At 38.1% G+C, this 18,473-nt stretch overlaps 1 protein-coding gene across 4 annotated transcripts in view; it reads right to left on the bottom strand.

Annotated features, from left to right (window-relative positions):
* Positions 1–18,473, bottom strand: part of CCDC141 (coiled-coil domain containing 141) — a 171,497-nt gene that overhangs the window by 19,483 nt on the left and 133,541 nt on the right. For all 4 annotated transcript variants that reach the window (XM_070422661.1, XM_070422659.1, XM_070422660.1 and 1 more), the window contains 7 exons: positions 15,316–15,495; positions 14,612–14,737; positions 12,412–12,600; positions 11,163–11,342; positions 9,315–9,464; positions 2,444–2,584; positions 1,480–1,674 (listed from right to left, as the gene is read on the bottom strand). In XM_070422661.1, the coding sequence (XP_070278762.1) occupies positions 1,480–1,674; positions 2,444–2,584; positions 9,315–9,464; positions 11,163–11,342; positions 12,412–12,600; positions 14,612–14,737; positions 15,316–15,495 (1,161 nt within the window). The remainder of the gene's footprint in view (positions 1–1,479; positions 1,675–2,443; positions 2,585–9,314; positions 9,465–11,162; positions 11,343–12,411; positions 12,601–14,611; positions 14,738–15,315; positions 15,496–18,473) is intronic.

Raw genomic sequence — 18,473 nt, 5'->3', positions numbered from 1 at the left:
TTAGTTTGAATTCTCTGTCTTAATAAAAAATATCAAAGCATGATCATATACTTTGTACTTGGATATTAGAGTCAGATAAGAAAAAGTATGAAAATTCATTTGATTTTCTTCCTTCTTAAATTTGTCTGAAGCATAATTCCTAAGAGGAAGGTTGCATATTTGCAAGAACAGGCAATATAAAAAGTGTACGGCACTAAAAATCCAAATATAAAAGGAAATTTAAAAGCCCAAACACAAAATACAGCCTAATTTATTGAAACCATTAACAATACATGAATAAAGTATTGCCTGATTATCACTCAAATGACTTCTCTTTTAAGAATGAGATGTAGTCTATGGTTTAAGGAAATATCATCTAAGGAATAGCATTTGTAATAGAAGACAGTCATATTTGCAAAGCACACTAGAGAACTGAGTTTCTTCACTAAAATAAATAACCATGATGGAAGGAACATGTCTGACCAAGGCCACAAGCTCTTACACTGATTGGAAAATAGAAACACATGACTTTGTTAGGAGCCAGCTTTGAATAAGTGCCGCAGAGCTACAGCAAATCTGTGTGTTATATAAGAGTGATCATCTGGATCCTTCTTACTATGGTATTAAATCTAAAAACTCTACTGCATCAGTGGTAAATAGAGGTGTTTGTTTCTTGGTGGTTGTTTTTTTAAATCTCAGAATAATGGGCTACAAAGAACACTCAAGAACTTCGAGTGCAGAGTTTCTTCAATATAAATGTGCAGCCCCACTGGTGTGGCTCAGTGTTTGAGCATCGACCTATGAACCAGGAGATCATGGTTCAATTCCCGGTCAGGGCACATGCCTGGTTGTGGGCTTGATCCCCAGTAGAGGGTGTGCAGGAGGCAGCCCATCACTGATTCTCATCATTGATGTTTCTTTCTCTCTCTCCCTCTCCCTTCCTCTCTGAAACCAATAAAAATATATTTAAATATGTGTGTGTGTGAAAATAACTTTAACATGTCAATTTTATATATTTTATGTATACTCTTCCATTTTATCCTTTTGAGAAAATAAAAATAACACCAATAACAATTTTTTATACCTGAAAAATCCAAGTATCACCCTTACTTTCTAAAAACTTTCATATTCTGTGAAGTAAATAAGTCATTTTGGGTATTTTAAACAGATACCCAGCAGTGAACATAATTTCATGATTGTTAAACATCTTGAGTTGACAAGGTTGTGGAGAAAGGAGAAACTCTCATATGTTGCTAGTAAGAGAAAGTCAGTCAAGTCTTTCTGAAGGGCAAATTGGACAATACAATAAAAATGTTGTAACATTCATCCCCTTTGGTTCAGCAATTCTACTTTAGGAAATTGTCTAAACAAGTAATCATGGAAAGGAGAATGATACATGGGCTTAATGACAATAATAGCTACTACATCATTGTTTTAAAGTATTAGAGTGATTTTCTAGGACAGCATTATAGTATGGACACCACGCCAGGAAACAGATACCTCTTCTATCATCTCATGGAGGTGCTCGGTCAGGTCCAAATTCTTCTTGTAATCTGTTACAACTTTATCAAACTCATCCATGTGTTTTTGCAAATCCTTCATGGCTTCCAAAAGGACAGTAACTTTACTATTTGGGTAATTTAAGAAAGATTCATGAGTCTTGTTCTCAACTTTTTCCATTTTCCTTTTCAAAACCTGCCCCCAAAAATAAAATTTTTAAAATAAAATTCAATTTTTATTTAAGAGGCTAGCTGGTGATTAAATATTAGAGAAACACTTGGGGAAACTATTTGAAGCCTTCTCCATTATAATATATTAAAATTATAATTATTACAAATGAATTTTGAAAAAAATGGGCTTTCTTCTAGATAGTATATTGATTCAGCATTCAGCAAACATAGAAAATTAACTGTAGACCAGGGTCTATTCCAGATTTTGAGAATGATACTATGATAAAAAAAATAAGACAATGATCATAAAATCAGATATTTTATTGTCTTCAGTAAGTTCACTGTCTCCTGGAAAAGGCATTCAAATAATCTAGTCTGTAGATGTGATAATCAAGGTAGGTGTACAGAACTATAGAAGCAGTGGAGAAAGGTCCTTACACAAGCAGGTGCGAGGGGAAAAAGAAGGATGTACAAAAGGTATATGCATGTATGCATATGTGTGTATGTGTGTGCATGTGTGTGAGTGTGTATGTTTGTGTGTGTTGGGGGCAAGAATGGAAGCAGAGAGGCTACGTAGGTTTGATAGAAACCATTCTGGAGCTGCTTTCAAAGATAAATCAATTTATTATATATTTTACATAAAAAATTTAATTGTATAAAAATGGATAACTACCTTTTCAGCCCCAATGCTGAAAAAAAACCCCCAAGGATTAGGCATCTAGAATTGAAATGCAAAATGATTTTGCAATAAATGTAGTTGTGCATGCAAATACACACACACACTTTTTCATTACCTGTATTTTCTCAGCATACATATCAACTTGTTGAATTTGATATTTCAGAGCCTTCAGATTCTTAGCTTTTTCATTTTTCTTAGTGTAATTAAACTTCAAATTGTTAAATTTCTTTTTGATATCCTTGAATGACTCTCTGAGCTACAGGTCAATAAAAAGAAAGAGGTGATTTCCTTAAAATGAGAACAGTAATATTCACTTGTAATAAATGAAAACATCTAGACACTTCAAAATATTCATAATCTTTAAGATGTGTTCAGTGATTTTCAATAGAAAACATGCTTGCTAAGTGAACATATATTGTGAATTTAAACATATCCCCAAAATATAAGTAATTATGAATTTGTCTTAGTACTTTTAGAGTTTAATTTATAATTAGCCTTACTGTTATAGAACATCCTTTGGCCTCCACCAATAAAGTTTTTAAGATATCATGAACTTTAGACAACTCTAATTTTCCTATTTGTACTTATTTGGTATCATTTTTTCCATTCATTCCATTCTATGTGTGTTTGACATCTGCTGTTTAGATGGGAAAGATCAACATCTATTTGAAAATATGTGATGAATGGAGAAAGGCTGAATCTTAACCCTTTAATTCTAAGCCATGAAATTTTAAGTCTATTCCGGATGAAGAAATTGAAGACGGATAAACAATGAGTGCAATTTCATTTCCATTGGTTTCAGAATGTAAGCACTTCCACTAAAAATGACCTAAAGGCCAAAGAATGTTCATGGCACTATGGGTATGTGACCTGGGATCGGCTTCTCTCTGACACATGAGCTCCTCTGACAAAGTTGCTGGCACTTTTCTCTTTGGGTCCCACAGGAAATCCATCTTAAATGTCGTGCCTTTCCCAGCTGGGATTCAGGACCGCTGCAGATACAAGTGGGAGGCAGCATGCACGAACCACCTTCAGCAAAAAGAATCTAGTCATGCTTACTTTTCTTACCTGCACCTTTTAATATGAAAACTTAACTTCCCATCTAATCCCCACGTAACCTGTTATCATATTTTTAAAGGAATTGAGTGTCATGGTCGCTTGACTGTGGTATCATTGTTCGTGCAGCTGTTTCTATCTTTAGCTAGCTTGTCAACAATGGGGAATGGTGGCGATGGCTAAGACAACTGCTCAACTGGAGCACATAAGCCACCGAAACACCAAAGCTTGGGGCAAGATGAAATTTACCCAGAAATAATTAAATGTTGTTATAATTCATATTCACAAAAATTTATGAAAGTCTTACATAATTCAGAGGGAGATTTTTTTTTTTCCTAGTGAATAGTATGATTTTCCTACCTTCTCACTTGCTCCTCTTTGCTATGGAATAAGCAGACTAAGTTAATATATCTATAATTAGGAGGGAAATAGGAAGAATTTAAAACTGTAGGTCTTTTGACACTAGCAGAATGAGCATCCTCACCAAATGTCCCAGGGAGCAGCAAGCCTCTCTCAGGGTTAGGAATGAACAAAGCTTCGTTGAGAAGAAACAGAAGGGAAAGAGGCTGATGACAAGGAGACTGGCTTGCTATTCTTAGTGCTGGTTGAGCAGTGTTGGCACAAGAATGTATTATTAGTGAGCCTGTTGCTGACAAGGCCAATTTATGTAGGGGACGTGGGACATTTTAAAACTAAGGAAGTACATTTCACACAAAAGCCTTTCATTAGAACTATGGCACATGTTTGGCCAGAACTAAAAACACAGAACAAGTAGTCCATTTCTTTTAATGGCCATTTCATGAGCTTCATTTCTTGCACACCATTGTGCCCAATCCAGACAAAAGCTTTCTGATTGATGCTCATTTTAGGAAGAGAAAGCTGCAATGTTGTCATCTCCCAGGGATGCTTGCATTTGACATGAAGGGACCCAAAGACTCACAATTTAACCGGAATGATTTGTTATACAATTAGTAATGGCAGACTATTAAGCCTTAGCGCTGGAGAGATTTCAGGAGAAGACTTTCTTGGCCTCCTTCCATAAAGCAACTACACCGCTGTCTTGCTGTGCTTAAGGCCAGTCTTGTACCGGCAGAAAGTAGGGGGCTTGGAAAGAGAAGACAGTTGCCCCGTTTTAAATTATAGGTGGCAGCATGCCTCAGTAGTGCCCATTTTATCCACCCTGCAAGTTTTGTGTCCATAATGTATTTAAGTTTATTTTCTGAATATAACTATGATGTTACAATTTAGCTCTCTATAGCCTTTAGAAAGAAGAGGCATTTTGTAGATGTAAAACACCAAACTTTTAACAGATTTTAACCATATGAGATGGACGTTTTCAGAACAAATCACAATAGTTCCTATTCTCTTACACATGTCATCCAATGGACCCAGGGTGGGGCCTGACGACGGGTGGCTGTGACTGAAGTCCCAGCGGCTTTAACCTGCCCTGGGCTCTGATTCCTGAGGACTTCTGCATTCTTATGACCCTCCTGTCACCACAGGTAGCCATGCTGATATTTGCTGAATGACAATAATTTAGGTTTTTCTCTTAAAATGATGAACAAAAGTTATCAATCTACAAAAAAATAATTTTCTGTGCTGCCCCGATCAAGTCTTTTACTCATCTATACACACATTTTCTGCTTCTTTTCTTGCTAGGGGGTGACTGTCCATGGTCATTTTGTCAATGGCAAACCACCATGCAATGTCAGGAGGCTTAATAATTGTATATGTGTCTAGAGCTGCACCATTCCCCCATTCTAATTTATCATTTCTAATCTGCCTTGTATCCATGGAACAAAAACTCTGACATATGATAGAAAGATATATGTATATATAGTCATTTTATGTTTCCTTCCTGATGGTTAGATGTTGCTACAGTGCAAAAAAATTCAGGCTAAGTAATATAATTATATGAAAGCTTCTGATTGCAAATTTGAGAAAATGGATAGCAACCCAATTCTGTCATTACTATTCTTTTCAGCAAAGTAATTGTTTGTGGTCTATAATGAGACTCTAGCTACAAATTTCCATTAACATCATGTAAATGTAGAGGTAATTTTTTATCAGATTGCAAGAAGAAAATATGCTCAATATTAACTTATTACATTTCTAAATGAAGATGGTAAAGAATGAGTAATGATGTTCTGTCATATAATATGGCAGAGAATGTCTATAGTGCTTTGTGTATTAATAGCTTATTTATATTGTCAGGCGACAAAACATAATGAAATTCAACATTCATGCATACAAACATATCTTTGTGGGAAGTGGGTGAGAAAAAAATCACAAAATATGTCAGTCTGGAGACTGTGTTTTCTAGTAGGAAGACATGGAGAAAATGAATTTTCATAATTTCCCATGTCATTTAGTATATGAAATTTAAAAAACTAATATTTTAACCAAAGATGATCAAGGCCCAAAACCATGATTCTTTGTCTTTAAGAAATTATCACATTTTTAAAAATCACATGTAGAACATCTCACTTCATTTTGCCTTGAGGTACCACGTCCTTTTCTAAGGGCCTTTCATGTAGTTAAAACCATGTATGTTAGTTATGGCAACATCAAGAAAGTAATTTTGGTTGAAATGACCAAATTAACTGTTATTGTATCAGATCATACAAATAGCCTATGACATATACACCACAGAGTAAAGATAGGTGAGAAAAGTATAGAAAAGAAGTACATTTGACATCAGATGTGCAGTGACTGAATGAACTAAAACATTAACTGAAAGGTGTAGTCTGAGTTTAGCAACTGACAGGTGTGTTGGTGACCAGTAAATGAGCCCCTGGCCCAAAGCTGACTCCTGACATTCTCTGAGCTGAAACTCTGCAGTCCTATGGCACAATAGGTGAAAACTATCGTATACATCTCATCCGAGGAATAAAGATGTTAAACCAGATATCCTTCAAAATTCATTTCAACTCAGAATCTGTGAACTTGCAAAAAGCCCTTTAAGAAAACAATGAAATATTAGAAGAAAAACGTGTTTTCAAATCAACATATAAGCCAAACCAATAGACACGGACAAGAGGGGGATGAGAGCATGAGTGGGGGGGGGGGGGGAGGGCGGGAAGGTTGGGGTTAATGGGAAATGAGGACACATTTGTAATACCTTAACCAATAAAGAAATTTTAAAAAAATCAAATGCTATGCATGGTCTAGTTCCCTGGTAAGGTACCAACTTTATTTATTTTTTAAAATATATTTCATTGATATTTTACAGAGAGAAAGGGAGAGGGATAGAGAGCTAGAAGCATCGATAAGAGAGAAACATCGATCAGCTGCCTCCTGCACACTCCCTACTGGGATGTGCCCACAACCAAGGTACATGCCCTTGACCGAAATCGAACCTGGGACCCTTGAGTCCACAGGCTGATGCTCTATCCACTGAGCCAACCCGGTTAGGGCCCGACTTTATTTTTTTATACAAAAAAAGTAGTGGAACATGTTGCTTTTAGTTTTACAAAAAAATTATTTGAATTATCTATACCAAAATTTTAATGATGACAAAAATAATAAAACTGTCTAGGTGTCAAATATTCACTTGGAATCAGTCATCTGTTTGTACTCTGATATTCATAATACAAGCTAGAACACACATATCTTTATTTTACTAAAGGGCACTGAAAATATTACTTGTAATTACTTTCCCTTTTAGGCTCATGATTGGAAAGGCCAAGGTGTAGACACTACACTGTGACATGCCTAATATATCTCTACAAGAAAGGAAAGGGGGGGAAGGACCAACGATGTTCAAAGACCCTTTACATGTGAAAGTATAACCTACATCAAAGATTAGTTGGGTTTGAAGTAGAAGCAAAGGGGAAGAACAGGCCTCTTAATATTTAAGATCATGTTAGAGTGACATCTGATTCCTAAATCAAGCTTGCACATATCTGGTTGCTCATTCCTGGTAAGGTACAGACAGACAATCCTGGGGCATCCCTACTATGACTGGAAGAGTGATCTCTTGTCCTTGCCAGCTGGCTCCCAGCACGGGGCTCATCACAAGGCAGCCCTGTAAACAGAACCCACTGTGGGAAGGGCCTGAACAGGGAGACCCAGCACCACAAATGCCACAGCGCTTCATGGAGGTGGAAACTGAGCAGTAAGAGACTGGGAATAAGCCTTAGCCAGCTCCACTTGTGGTTTCCGTAGAGGCTGAATATCACAGCAGGAAGAGCAATTTTCAGCAAGACAAAAACGTTACCACGAAGAAGAAGAAGACGAAGAACAGGAGGAGAAGGAGGAGGGAGGAAAAGAAAGATGAGGAGAAGGAAGAAGAGGAAAGAAGATACCTTTGGGGAAAGATAGTAAATACATTGTTTTCATGACTGCAAATCTAAATTTTATAGCTTTGGGGAGAATAATGCTCTCCTAGGATTGCTTTCCTTATTAACTGCAGTACGGGAAGCAGAAGAGGCAATTCTACTACCTAGTGGGCAGGACACACGATGAGTTTAACCCTGAATGAATCTCTAGCCCCAAATGACTGCCTGGAACAGCGTCTGAGTGGAAACTACAGTCCTGCAGCACATTGCTAAAATGAACATCATCATTGATTTAGTTGTTGCTTCCCTCCCATTGAATGGGATCCAAGTGGCCTCTCCTGCTCTGTTCCCTCTTCCTTTCCCTCCAGCAGTGCTTGCCTGGCCCTTACCTGTGGTTTATGAAAGTGTGGCCTGCAGGAAAGGGCTCTTCAAGTTCAGTTACAAATACTTTAGTCCATGCTCTAATGTTGTTTGATAATGTTTGATATGTTTGGGCCTACATCGTAAAACTGGTCATAACCAGAACCTTCCAGTAGGTTTACCTTCTTCTCCCCCACCCTGTTTCCTAACAGATTTGTGACGAATGGACTCAGAGACATTTTGCTCTAAATGGGGATAGATCTGAAATCACGGAACCTGTGTTCTTGTCAATCCCCAGTTGAGAGTTGGGACCCTTGCTATCCTGAACAGGTAGAGCTTTGCATGGAAAGTTTAATTAGGGAAGGGTAGTGGTTGTGGTCCAGTATGTATCTGGGGATTGGGGGTCAAGTAGAATTGAGGGAGAGGAGGACGAATTTTGTGATAGGGGAGTGCACTGATGTGAAGGACCCTTGTCATCTGTTCATTATTTTTCTCTAGGAGTTGTTTTGCCAGAAAAGCTACTCTGAATAAATAAAAAATCAGATACTTGACTTTGGTGATAAGACTTTGTAGCCTCTGAGGCAAAGAGCCCACTCTCCTGGCCCTTTGCATCTACTCCACCATGAGTCAGTGGCACTTAAATAGAACCTCAGCAGGCGGAGCTGACTGCAAAGGGACAGTGTCACCCTTCCTGCCCCGACAGGCCGCATGCACTCAACAGATACGTGCTATAAGGGTGTGAGTGGGGGAGAAAAAAAGCATATAATAAATTCTAGGTTTTTCAATGCATTGACCATGTACTGATTTCAACAAGTTTGGGAGCTTGAAGTTTACTCAAACATTGAGTTCTGAGACCATTGCTCCGTGGATTGAAAGTCAAGAGTGTGCCCTGGCTGGTGTTAGAATGTCGGCCCATGCACCTACAGGTTGAGGGTTCAATTTCCAGTCAAAGGGCATGTACCTAGGTTGCAGGTGCCCAGTTAGGGCATGTGCAGGAGGCAACCAGTTGATGTGTCTCTTTCAGCAATGTTTCTCTCTCTCTCTCTCTCTCTCTCTCTCTCTCTCTCTCTCTCTCTCTCTCCCTCTCTCTCTCTCTTCCCCTTCAACTCTCTCTGAAAAGCAATGGAAAAAATATCTTCTGGTGAGAGGAAAAAATTTTTTTTGAATATCAGGAGTGAAAAGAAAGTCTCCTGATTCTGTGTGTGTGCATACGTGCAAACACAAACATTGAGACAAGTGTTGGCTCAGAGAGGCTTTTCGTAGTGTGTCGGTCTGACCCCTGCCACCCACCTCGCTTATCTCATCCCTCATGGCGCAGTACTGCAAGCTGCCGGCCAGGGTCCGCCCATACTCCTGGGCTCGGGCTCGCCAGTTCACGCTCTCCCCCTCAAGGATGTCCAGCTGCCGCTGCAGGTTCTTTGCAGACACATTAGTGCAGCTCTGAAAGCGAAAGAGAAATGGCAATGACAAAGGGAACAGGCAAAGCAGCAGGGAGACAAGTAGGCTATTTACCTGCATTATGAAACTCATGAGTGACATTTTAAAAAACAGGCTCCTGAAATACCCTCAGCATATTTGCATATAAGGATTTCAGAAAGAAGCCAGACACCCAACATGGTGGGAAAGGTGAACCGTTAAACTTCCAGTCTTGAAACTTCAGTTTTGAAGTCTGCTCATCACACCAGCTCCTCAGAGACACCACTCATTACAAGGTGTAATTTTTACCTCAAAAGGCAGAAAGCAAGCATTAGAAACATTTGGCTTCTGCGCAGTAATTTTCCTGTCAACTGGAGCTTCAACTCCGGTTCATTATGCAAGTGCTCCCTCCAATCTCCACTCAGCAGAGGGCTGCCAGGGCCAAGGCCAGATGTGACTGGAGAACAATTTGCATTATTTGTGCAAAGTGAGGAGTCTTCTTTCTTTTTAAAGTAAATTTACTAATAAAATAAAACTCTTTATTTAAAAAAAGCCCCTTCTTGGTAAAAATAGATTCCATTAACAGATATTTTTATTCCTAGATCTTTCAATTAAAAAAATACTTTAGGTTCAGTGCATTCCATAGAGTTTAGTGGATATTTAAATTAACTTTAAAATAAAATTGGCCATTATTTTGATTAATATTCTACAGAATAAACATAATCTTCTTTCCCTTAAATTGGGAGTTTAGAAGATATATATATATATTTAAGTTCAAATATACATATATTTTGCATCAGAGCCCAATGTGCTGTTTATGAAAATTTGGTCTGGAATGATTTCCTTGTCTTTAGACACCTCGGTAAGGTACACCCATCCTGTGGAATCAAGCAGTTCAGCGGTAATGCCCAGAACCCTTGATCTCCACCAGGGGGCTCTTACATGATGAGCTTTTATGGCTAAAGCAGGTTCATCATTTACAAAGTGGGGGTCCCGGGCCAGGTGATCTCTAGGATACCTTCCAGATCTGCAGTGCTAAGGCAGCATATTGCCCAAGAAATAAAACAGGAGCCACATGAATAATTTTAAATTTTCTAGTAGTCATATTAAAAAGTAAAAAAAAAAAAAATAGGTGAAATTAATATTCATAATAGAGTTTAATCAACTAAATCCAAATGTTAACATTTTACCACATAACCAAATATAAATATATTAATAAGGTTTTTTGATACTAAGTGCTTGAAATCTGATATGCATTTCACACTCACAGCACATCTCAATTTTTGCTACATTTCTATCAGAAATACTTTATCTGTAATTAAATTTCATAGTTTCTAGTTTAAAATGGAAATATCCAAGTTGTTCCCAAGATATTTAAAAGTCTTCCAGTAACTACATTGTAAACTTCTAAAATAAAATTAAAAGTTTAGTTCCTTAGTTGCACTGAGCCCATTTCGAATGCAAAAAAATTAACTGCTGTATTAGAAAACACATTTTTAATTAGCATGAGAATAGATGTATTAAACAAAACTTTTATAATCAGATTTTTTTCTTCTTAAAATGTTTTTCTTTTGTTATAGATGCTAGAAACTCACCACCAATAATTGCCCCGTGCTTTAATGCATTTTTAAATGTAGCATACACCAGGCAGTCTGCCTAGCTTCCCCCCTGTGACACCCCAGCTATCATTAGCGATGAGCGATGGTGTCTGAAGTGGCTTACAGGCCGCTGCGCTGATGAGATGATGTCCACTCCCAGGCAAAGGGCCAATTTGTGGAGCTGGTCTATATGTGCCTGCTTTTCCTGAGAGCGACGGAGGCGAACCTGGGCATCGCGAGCATTATCCAGTTCCGTTGGCTGCTCTAGAAACTCCAATTCTCTTGATTTGAGGAGATGTTCAAGCTGGAATACAGAGCATTTACAATTAACTTGTGTTTCATTTTTATAGAGACAGATTTTTTAAAGCCTATTTCCTATTACATATTTTCCTAGCTGGTCAAATGCTGCCAAATCCATCTATAATTATTAGTGCTATAACCAAATAAGAGTTACAATGCTGCAAATCTATAAGGTAAAGCTGAGGGGCTAATGTCATTCCTACTAAAGAAGAAAACACTCTTTTTTTGGTCATAGTCTAAAACCTTAGGAACATCTAGGTCTATGATCTGAGTAAATTCAGAGGCTGTTTTAAAGAGATATCAATATATCTCTATTTTCTGTTAATAAAGGCTATTAACACTTTGCAGACCAGTAGTTTTATTGCTAGCTTTACCCAGTGGCCAGATAAGTTTCTATTGAGTGGTACAAAAAATGTTTTACATAATGTTAAAGGCACGCTTTAAAATTAAATACCCATTGCATTTTGAAGTTATTTATTATATGTTCTTACAAGCTAATATCTTTTTAAAGTATGATGCTTTGTAAAATACTGTGTACTATGAAGCGAGAATTCTCGTGATCCATCCACAGTGAATTTTACTGCGTACTCTATGATGTCAGGTACCTGAGATACAAAAAATAAAAAATAAGTCGAATTTGTTTTCTTCCCTCAAAGAGCTTACACTTGAGTTTGGGTTAAAAAATTATTAAAAATCAAGATGCTACCAGGATAGATAAGTGGAGTAGCTAATGAGAGTTCTAGAAATTTAGAAGAGAGGAAAGTCAGTCCAAGCAAGGTAAGATCATTGGGAGGAGGGGCAGGGTTTAGAGAGTCGAGGAGAGAGAAAAATGCCTGTCAGATAATGGCAGCCTGGGAGTCAAAGAGTTGGAGACGTGTGCACTGTCTTTGAGGGACAGAGAGGAGCCGTTTGGTTGAAACATAAGGGAGGATAGAGGTACAGTGAGAGAAACCTTGGAGGCCCGATGTGGAAAGCTGCTAATATCAGAGTAAGCAATGTGGCTTTTACTTACATAATAATTTATATTTCCTTTTAGAACGGAGGGTCTTGCAGACATCTATGACAAGTCTCACCTCTTCCTTGACTTGGTGGAACTGGACTGTCTTGTACAGGATGTCCTCGTAGTCCTGGATCCTCTCTTTCTGTTTTTGATGGAGTTGAATGAGGTCCTTCAGCTGTTGGTACTTCTCTTTCACAGGGGCTCCTTTGCCATTTAACTCCTCTGATTCTTTTATAATGTATTGAACCTCATCATTCAGTTGCTAAAATGTTGACAGCCATAAAAGAAACCCAGCTTTCAGAGAGCTCTTTACTTAATAATGGACTATATGAAGATCTAAATAACCAGCAATTCTCTCATTTGTTAACAAAAACTTATCGTGAGCCTCACCCCCACCGCTGCAAATTCCGGTATTGTGTTTGATTCTAGAGGTATATTATTCCATCCCTATCTTCTCAGATTTTTTTTAAAATTATGAGCAATGAAAAAAAAAGTATATCAAAGTTAGGTGATGAAATGAAAAGTCATGTGTTTCTATAGCTCACCCAATATTCTAGTTATCTGCTAAGTAAATGTGTTTCAGATATATTTTTAAACATATTTTTATTGATTTCAGAGAGGAATAGAGAGAGAGAGATAGAAACATCAATGATGAGAGAGAATCATTGATCAGCTGCCTCCTTCATGCCCCAATTGGGGATTGAGCCTGCAACCCGGGCATGTGCCCTTGACCAGAATCGAACCTGGGACCCCTCTGTCCACAAGCCGGCACTCTATCCATTGAGACAAACCAGCCAGGGCCAGATATTTTATGAAGCCATGAGCATCTCTGATATTTAGAATCAGGTGGTTTGGTAAGAACACCAAAAGAGGAGAAGTATAAAAATATTTTAGGGGAATTGCTTGTCCTCGTGATAAAAGCATGATCAGAATGAACCACAGCTGAGCAGCACAGTAGATATGCTGCTTCAAAAGTGGCCGCCCCTGAATCCACAAATAGCTACCTCGATTAGGGAGGGGTAAACTGCCTTCCCTTTTACCCAGCATTACTCATACATCCCTCATAGAGTTCCAGATCTTGGGGTAGAATTTGCAAAGCATGGACAACTCAGAGAGGAAGCTACTATAATTTTGGATCTTACAGCAAAGATAAAAATAATGGAAATGATTTAGGCTAAGGAAATACTTTGCGGAAGAGTGACCTAATAAGGGTCTTCAAGTTTAAATCAAGCAGGTGGGCATCAAATAATATGCATATCACAGAGACAGAGCTAAAGAAGCTAGACAGAGCTAATGTAGAGGAGTTTGCACATACACACACTCTTGCATGTATAGGACATGTGCACACAAGCACACACAAAATGTAAATAAGCACACAACACAGGGCACATCAATAAACCTCACATATAGGCTAATTGGATTTTCTAAGAGTCACTCTCAGCTACAATGTTTTGTGTATGTGGGTGGGGGTTGATTATATACTATACAGGTTTGTTGGAAATGAATGTAAATTAGGTATTTTGTAAAAGAATCTTCAATCTTCTAAATCTGGGATTCTTTATAGCCAACTCAAAGTTGTGACAAACAGAAACACGGGTATCTTAACTTTGCAGCAAAGAACAGGAACCTAGTCAGGAGGATTACATGACTGGTGACCATTTCTGGCAGTTGTGTTGAGTTTAGGAGTGGCAGCAGGTGGGGGTATGGAATGCATCAGCAGTCAGGGTCTGGGAGCATGGCTCGTGGTTTTCTCTCTCACATCCTGAGGGCTCTCTGAGAGGGAAAATAGGTGAGCGCAGCAAAATTCCTGGGAAGGTGGTAGGAGCCTGAGGTGCCAGAGAGTGGAAACAGTGACATCACTTTGGACACTTCAGGGGCAGAGGGCAGCTTAGCCTCTGTGTCAGCAGGTGCTCATTCTTGTTCTGAGATGACTCGATCTAAAACATGGCTATCCCCCTTAGAAAATGACTGCAGTGCATATATATGTATGATCAATACATTAATAAGAAAATAATTTAATGTAAATTATAATAATCTAAGATAATTACCTTTAGGACATTTTACAGCCCAAATATTTGTGTATCTTCAGATACAGAATAGTGAGAAAAGAAAACATAGTAAAAAAAAAAGTGTGTTTTTAAGTGGGATTTTTAGACAAGCAATGCTTTAAAAGAAGTCATTCATCAGCCTGTTAAAATTAATTAGGTAAACTGCAATCGAATGGCTAAAAAAAGGTTTTCCATTCACCCAAGTCTATCAGTTGGTTGCTTTACCTGGAACTGAGGCTTCATTGCCTTCCAGTTTTTCCTTAGACCTAAAATGGTCTGGAGGCTCCCTCCAAGGTCAAGTGCAGACACAGGCATGAGTGCTTCCTGAAGAAGTTTTAAGTTGTGAGTAGTCTGAAATAAACATGGGATGGGTAAGCATATGTTTTCTTTGCCACCATCAGCAAATACATTACGATCATTCTGGTGATGACATGCTGTGTCATCAAACTTTTCAACCCCATGAAAACACTCATGGCCTCGAGTGAGCTCCTGGTTCTAAACCACATTAATGAAGAAAAGCATAGGCCCTTGGTTTCCCTTCCCTCTTTTGGTTTTATTGTGGTAAAATATACATAACGCAGTTGAACATTTTAACCATTTCTAAGTGTGCAGTTCGGTGGCATTCACATTCACATGGGTGTGCAACCATCACCACCGTCCATCTCCAGAACTTCTTCCTCATCCCTAACGCAGCTCTGTACCCATTAAACACTAACTCCCATTCCCACCCTCATCTCAGCCCCTGGTGACTTCTAGTCTGAGTTTGACTCCTCCAGGTACTTCACATAAGAGGAATCATATCATATTCATCCCTTTGTATCTGACTTATTTCACTTAACATAATGTTTTCAAGGTCCCTCCACGCTGTACCGTGTGCCAGGATTTCATTTCTTTTTAAGACGGAATGTCCCCCACTGCGTGTTCCTCACCTTTCTCAGTTGCTCTTTGAACGCTCCCCACTGCTGCTTCACAGGCTGGCTCGCAGCGGCTGTGAGTCGCCACACCACCCGAAGGCGGCCGAGTTCTTCCCTTTCTGCCTTCAGACTTTCCATAGCGTTCTCCATAATGTGCACTTTATTTTTCACATTTAATATTTCATTCTCTTTTGCCTGTTAAATTAATAATCCATACAATGGCTTTTCTTTCCCAAGAAATACAACATTTTTTCATATACCTACTCTAGGAGGCAAACATGATCACAACCAAAGCAGAGCACGGACGGTTCTAATAGCAAGACAAAACAGGAGTGCGCCTGCTCAGGGGCAGGCTAGGCTCTCAGAACCCATGTTCCTGCTTGCGCACCAGGTACTGAGTTCTCCAAGCACCCAGTGGTGCTGGACTCACCTGCTAGAGTCTATTTCCTGGGGCTCAAGAGGGTGACTGAATGAGCTCCTGGATACAGAAATATTAAAGTGAAGGTTACTTTAATGCATATGTTTTAAAGTGTATTCTACCTTTCATTTTAACACACTCAACAGCAGATGTCACAACCTCAGTACTAGGGAATAGGAGGGGGCAAATTGCTCTAGGCCATCTTTTTTTAAACTACTTCATTGTACATATTATAAGGATTTTAAGTTTCCCAGTTCCTCAAGTTACTCCCTTTTGTAAGAACTGAAATGTGCATCAGTATCTTCATTTTTGTATGGCTATTGTGCAACCAGAAGCACAGTATCTAACTTTAAAGATTCCCTTCCCAGTTTCTAGATGTTCTGGCTAACTGATTTGAAATCCTTTAAACAATGGTTTAAACAAGGGGAAATTTAATTGGAGGAAGAAAGATAAGAGAGGCAAAGAGTAAGATCATATGCTATTTTACGCACAAACATCGAAAAATGCAGAAGAATAATTGTTTGGCAAAACCATGATTTTTACTTTGATGACCAGCTGTTCTCAATAAATCCTTGACTTTCAAAGGAGCAAATGTACATGGATTTCTACAATGACAATGACAACTAAGTATCTAAAAGTCAAGGGACCTCTTAGATTGCAGTCAGAAGATGGTGTCATAATACTGTAACAGGATATTTTAAAATAATAAACCATCTTATTTTTAAATTAATTTAAACAGCATTAATATTGCATATTTATATTCCTATATTAATTTAGACATTATAAAAAGCCAATTAATTGCACAAAAAAGATAATTGCAGGTCCTAAAGAGATTTTTGCCCATGAATTTGGGGATCTAGGAATCAAATGATACATTCTTTAATTATGATTAACATGATGCTAAATATTATGAAAGATATTTGATAACTTCAGCTGGGTCCAGCCCAAATCATAATTTTAATCTATGCTATAAGTAAAGTTAGGGTATCTTTCACCTACTATTAAGAAACTACTAATCAAAATGTAATGTAATACACAGTTTAATGTAAATGTGGACCTTGCAGCATGCCAATGACAGTTATCCCGCAGCAGGGAGTGATGGTCTGAGTGAGGTCTGGAAAAGGGAGAGATATAGCAGCATTTGTTGATGTCTGGCTGGCAGGATCCAAAAACAGTGATTATGTACTTGGCAGACTTAAGTGTTTTGACCTCTCAGGAAGATTAATCTACTGGAGGTCTAGTTTGTAAACACACTATTCATTCTACTTCTGTGGAAGGGCATGGAAAACTTTGCCATAATCTAGCCCAACAGGGCACTCAATTCTCAATTTTCCATTTACATGCAGGCACAATAAATGGTCTTCTGATATCTTGCTCTTTAGATACCTTGATAACAGGAAGGCGGTACCCCAAATAACATCTTGGTGGTCACCATTATGAATTTGTAAATTGGCACTTTTATCAAGATGTCTGCCGGATTTCTCACTTAACTCGGCTTCTCTAATCTTGATGATTTTTAGATGAACTGAAAATTTTTCAATTTCAAGCTTGAAAATATGAGCCACGGCAACCCAATCAAGAGCGCAACACTCGGCGGAAAATGCCAGCTGGCATTCTCCCCTCTTAACAGCCAAACTGGTCATCACATTTCAACAATAATGTTTGTTTAAAAGCCTAATGCTCCAAAAGACATGAGAATAAAAAAATGTGTTTCACTTTCTTTACCAACAATTCCCTACCTCAGAATGATGCTGAACTATTATGTGGACCATAATGAAGTTAACTATTATGTAGGCCATAATTCTTATCAATAAGGAGGAACTTATTTATCATTGACAGTGGTAAGGAGCTTAGGGTAAAGGATTCATTTTTTTACATAATACCTGACATTTGATACATTTTCACTAGTCCTACCAAGACAGGACTACATAACTGGAAAGCAAGAGAAAAAGTAGACAACTCCAGATCCAGATATAGTAATTAGCTGACACACACTTTAAATGCCCATGATTAATATAGTTAAAAACTGTCCAACTGGTGTTGCTCAGTGGTTGAGCGTCAACCTATGAATCAGGGGATCACTGTTCAATTCCAGGTCAGGGTACATGGCCCCAGGTTTCGTGCTCAATTCCCACTAGGGGGTGTGCAGGAGGCAGCTGATCAATGATTATCTCTTATCATTGAAGTTTCTGTCTCTCTCTCCCTCTCCCTTCCCCTCTGAAATCAATTATATATATATATATATATACATATATATATATATATGTATATATATATATATAATTGTATATATATATGTATATATATATATATGTCAGTATCTTAAGTTTATATATATTAAAGTATACTAAAGTTGGAGCATAAGAATGAGAAGATAGGAAAGATAATTTAATCAGCAATTGAAATCTAACAGAGAGAGAGAGAGAGAGAAGAAAGACGAAAGACTCATGGACACAGACAACAGTATAGTGATTGCAAGAGGGGAGTTGGGGAGGTAGAAGAAGGTAATGGGGGATAAATGGTGATGGATGGAGACTTGACTTGAGGTGGTAAACACAATACAATATAAAGATGATGTATTGTAGAATTGCATACCTGAAACCTGTATAATTTTATTAACCAATGTCACCCAATAAATTCAATTTAAAACTAATCAAATGGAAACTACAGAACTAAGAAGTAAAATTTCTGAAATGGAGTTAGTAATAATTAAGCAAAAAATACAATTTGCAAATATTTGAATTCTCTTAAGAGT

This window comes from Myotis yumanensis, unplaced genomic scaffold (genome assembly GCF_028538775.1).
Source record: "Myotis yumanensis isolate MYYU_CA2020_CCGP unplaced genomic scaffold, mMyoYum1.0.hap1 SCAF_8, whole genome shotgun sequence".
Classification (NCBI taxonomy): domain Eukaryota; kingdom Metazoa; phylum Chordata; class Mammalia; order Chiroptera; family Vespertilionidae; genus Myotis; species Myotis yumanensis.
The sequence above is the reverse complement of the archived record's forward strand: the minus strand, read 5'-3'. Positions and strand labels throughout refer to the sequence as shown.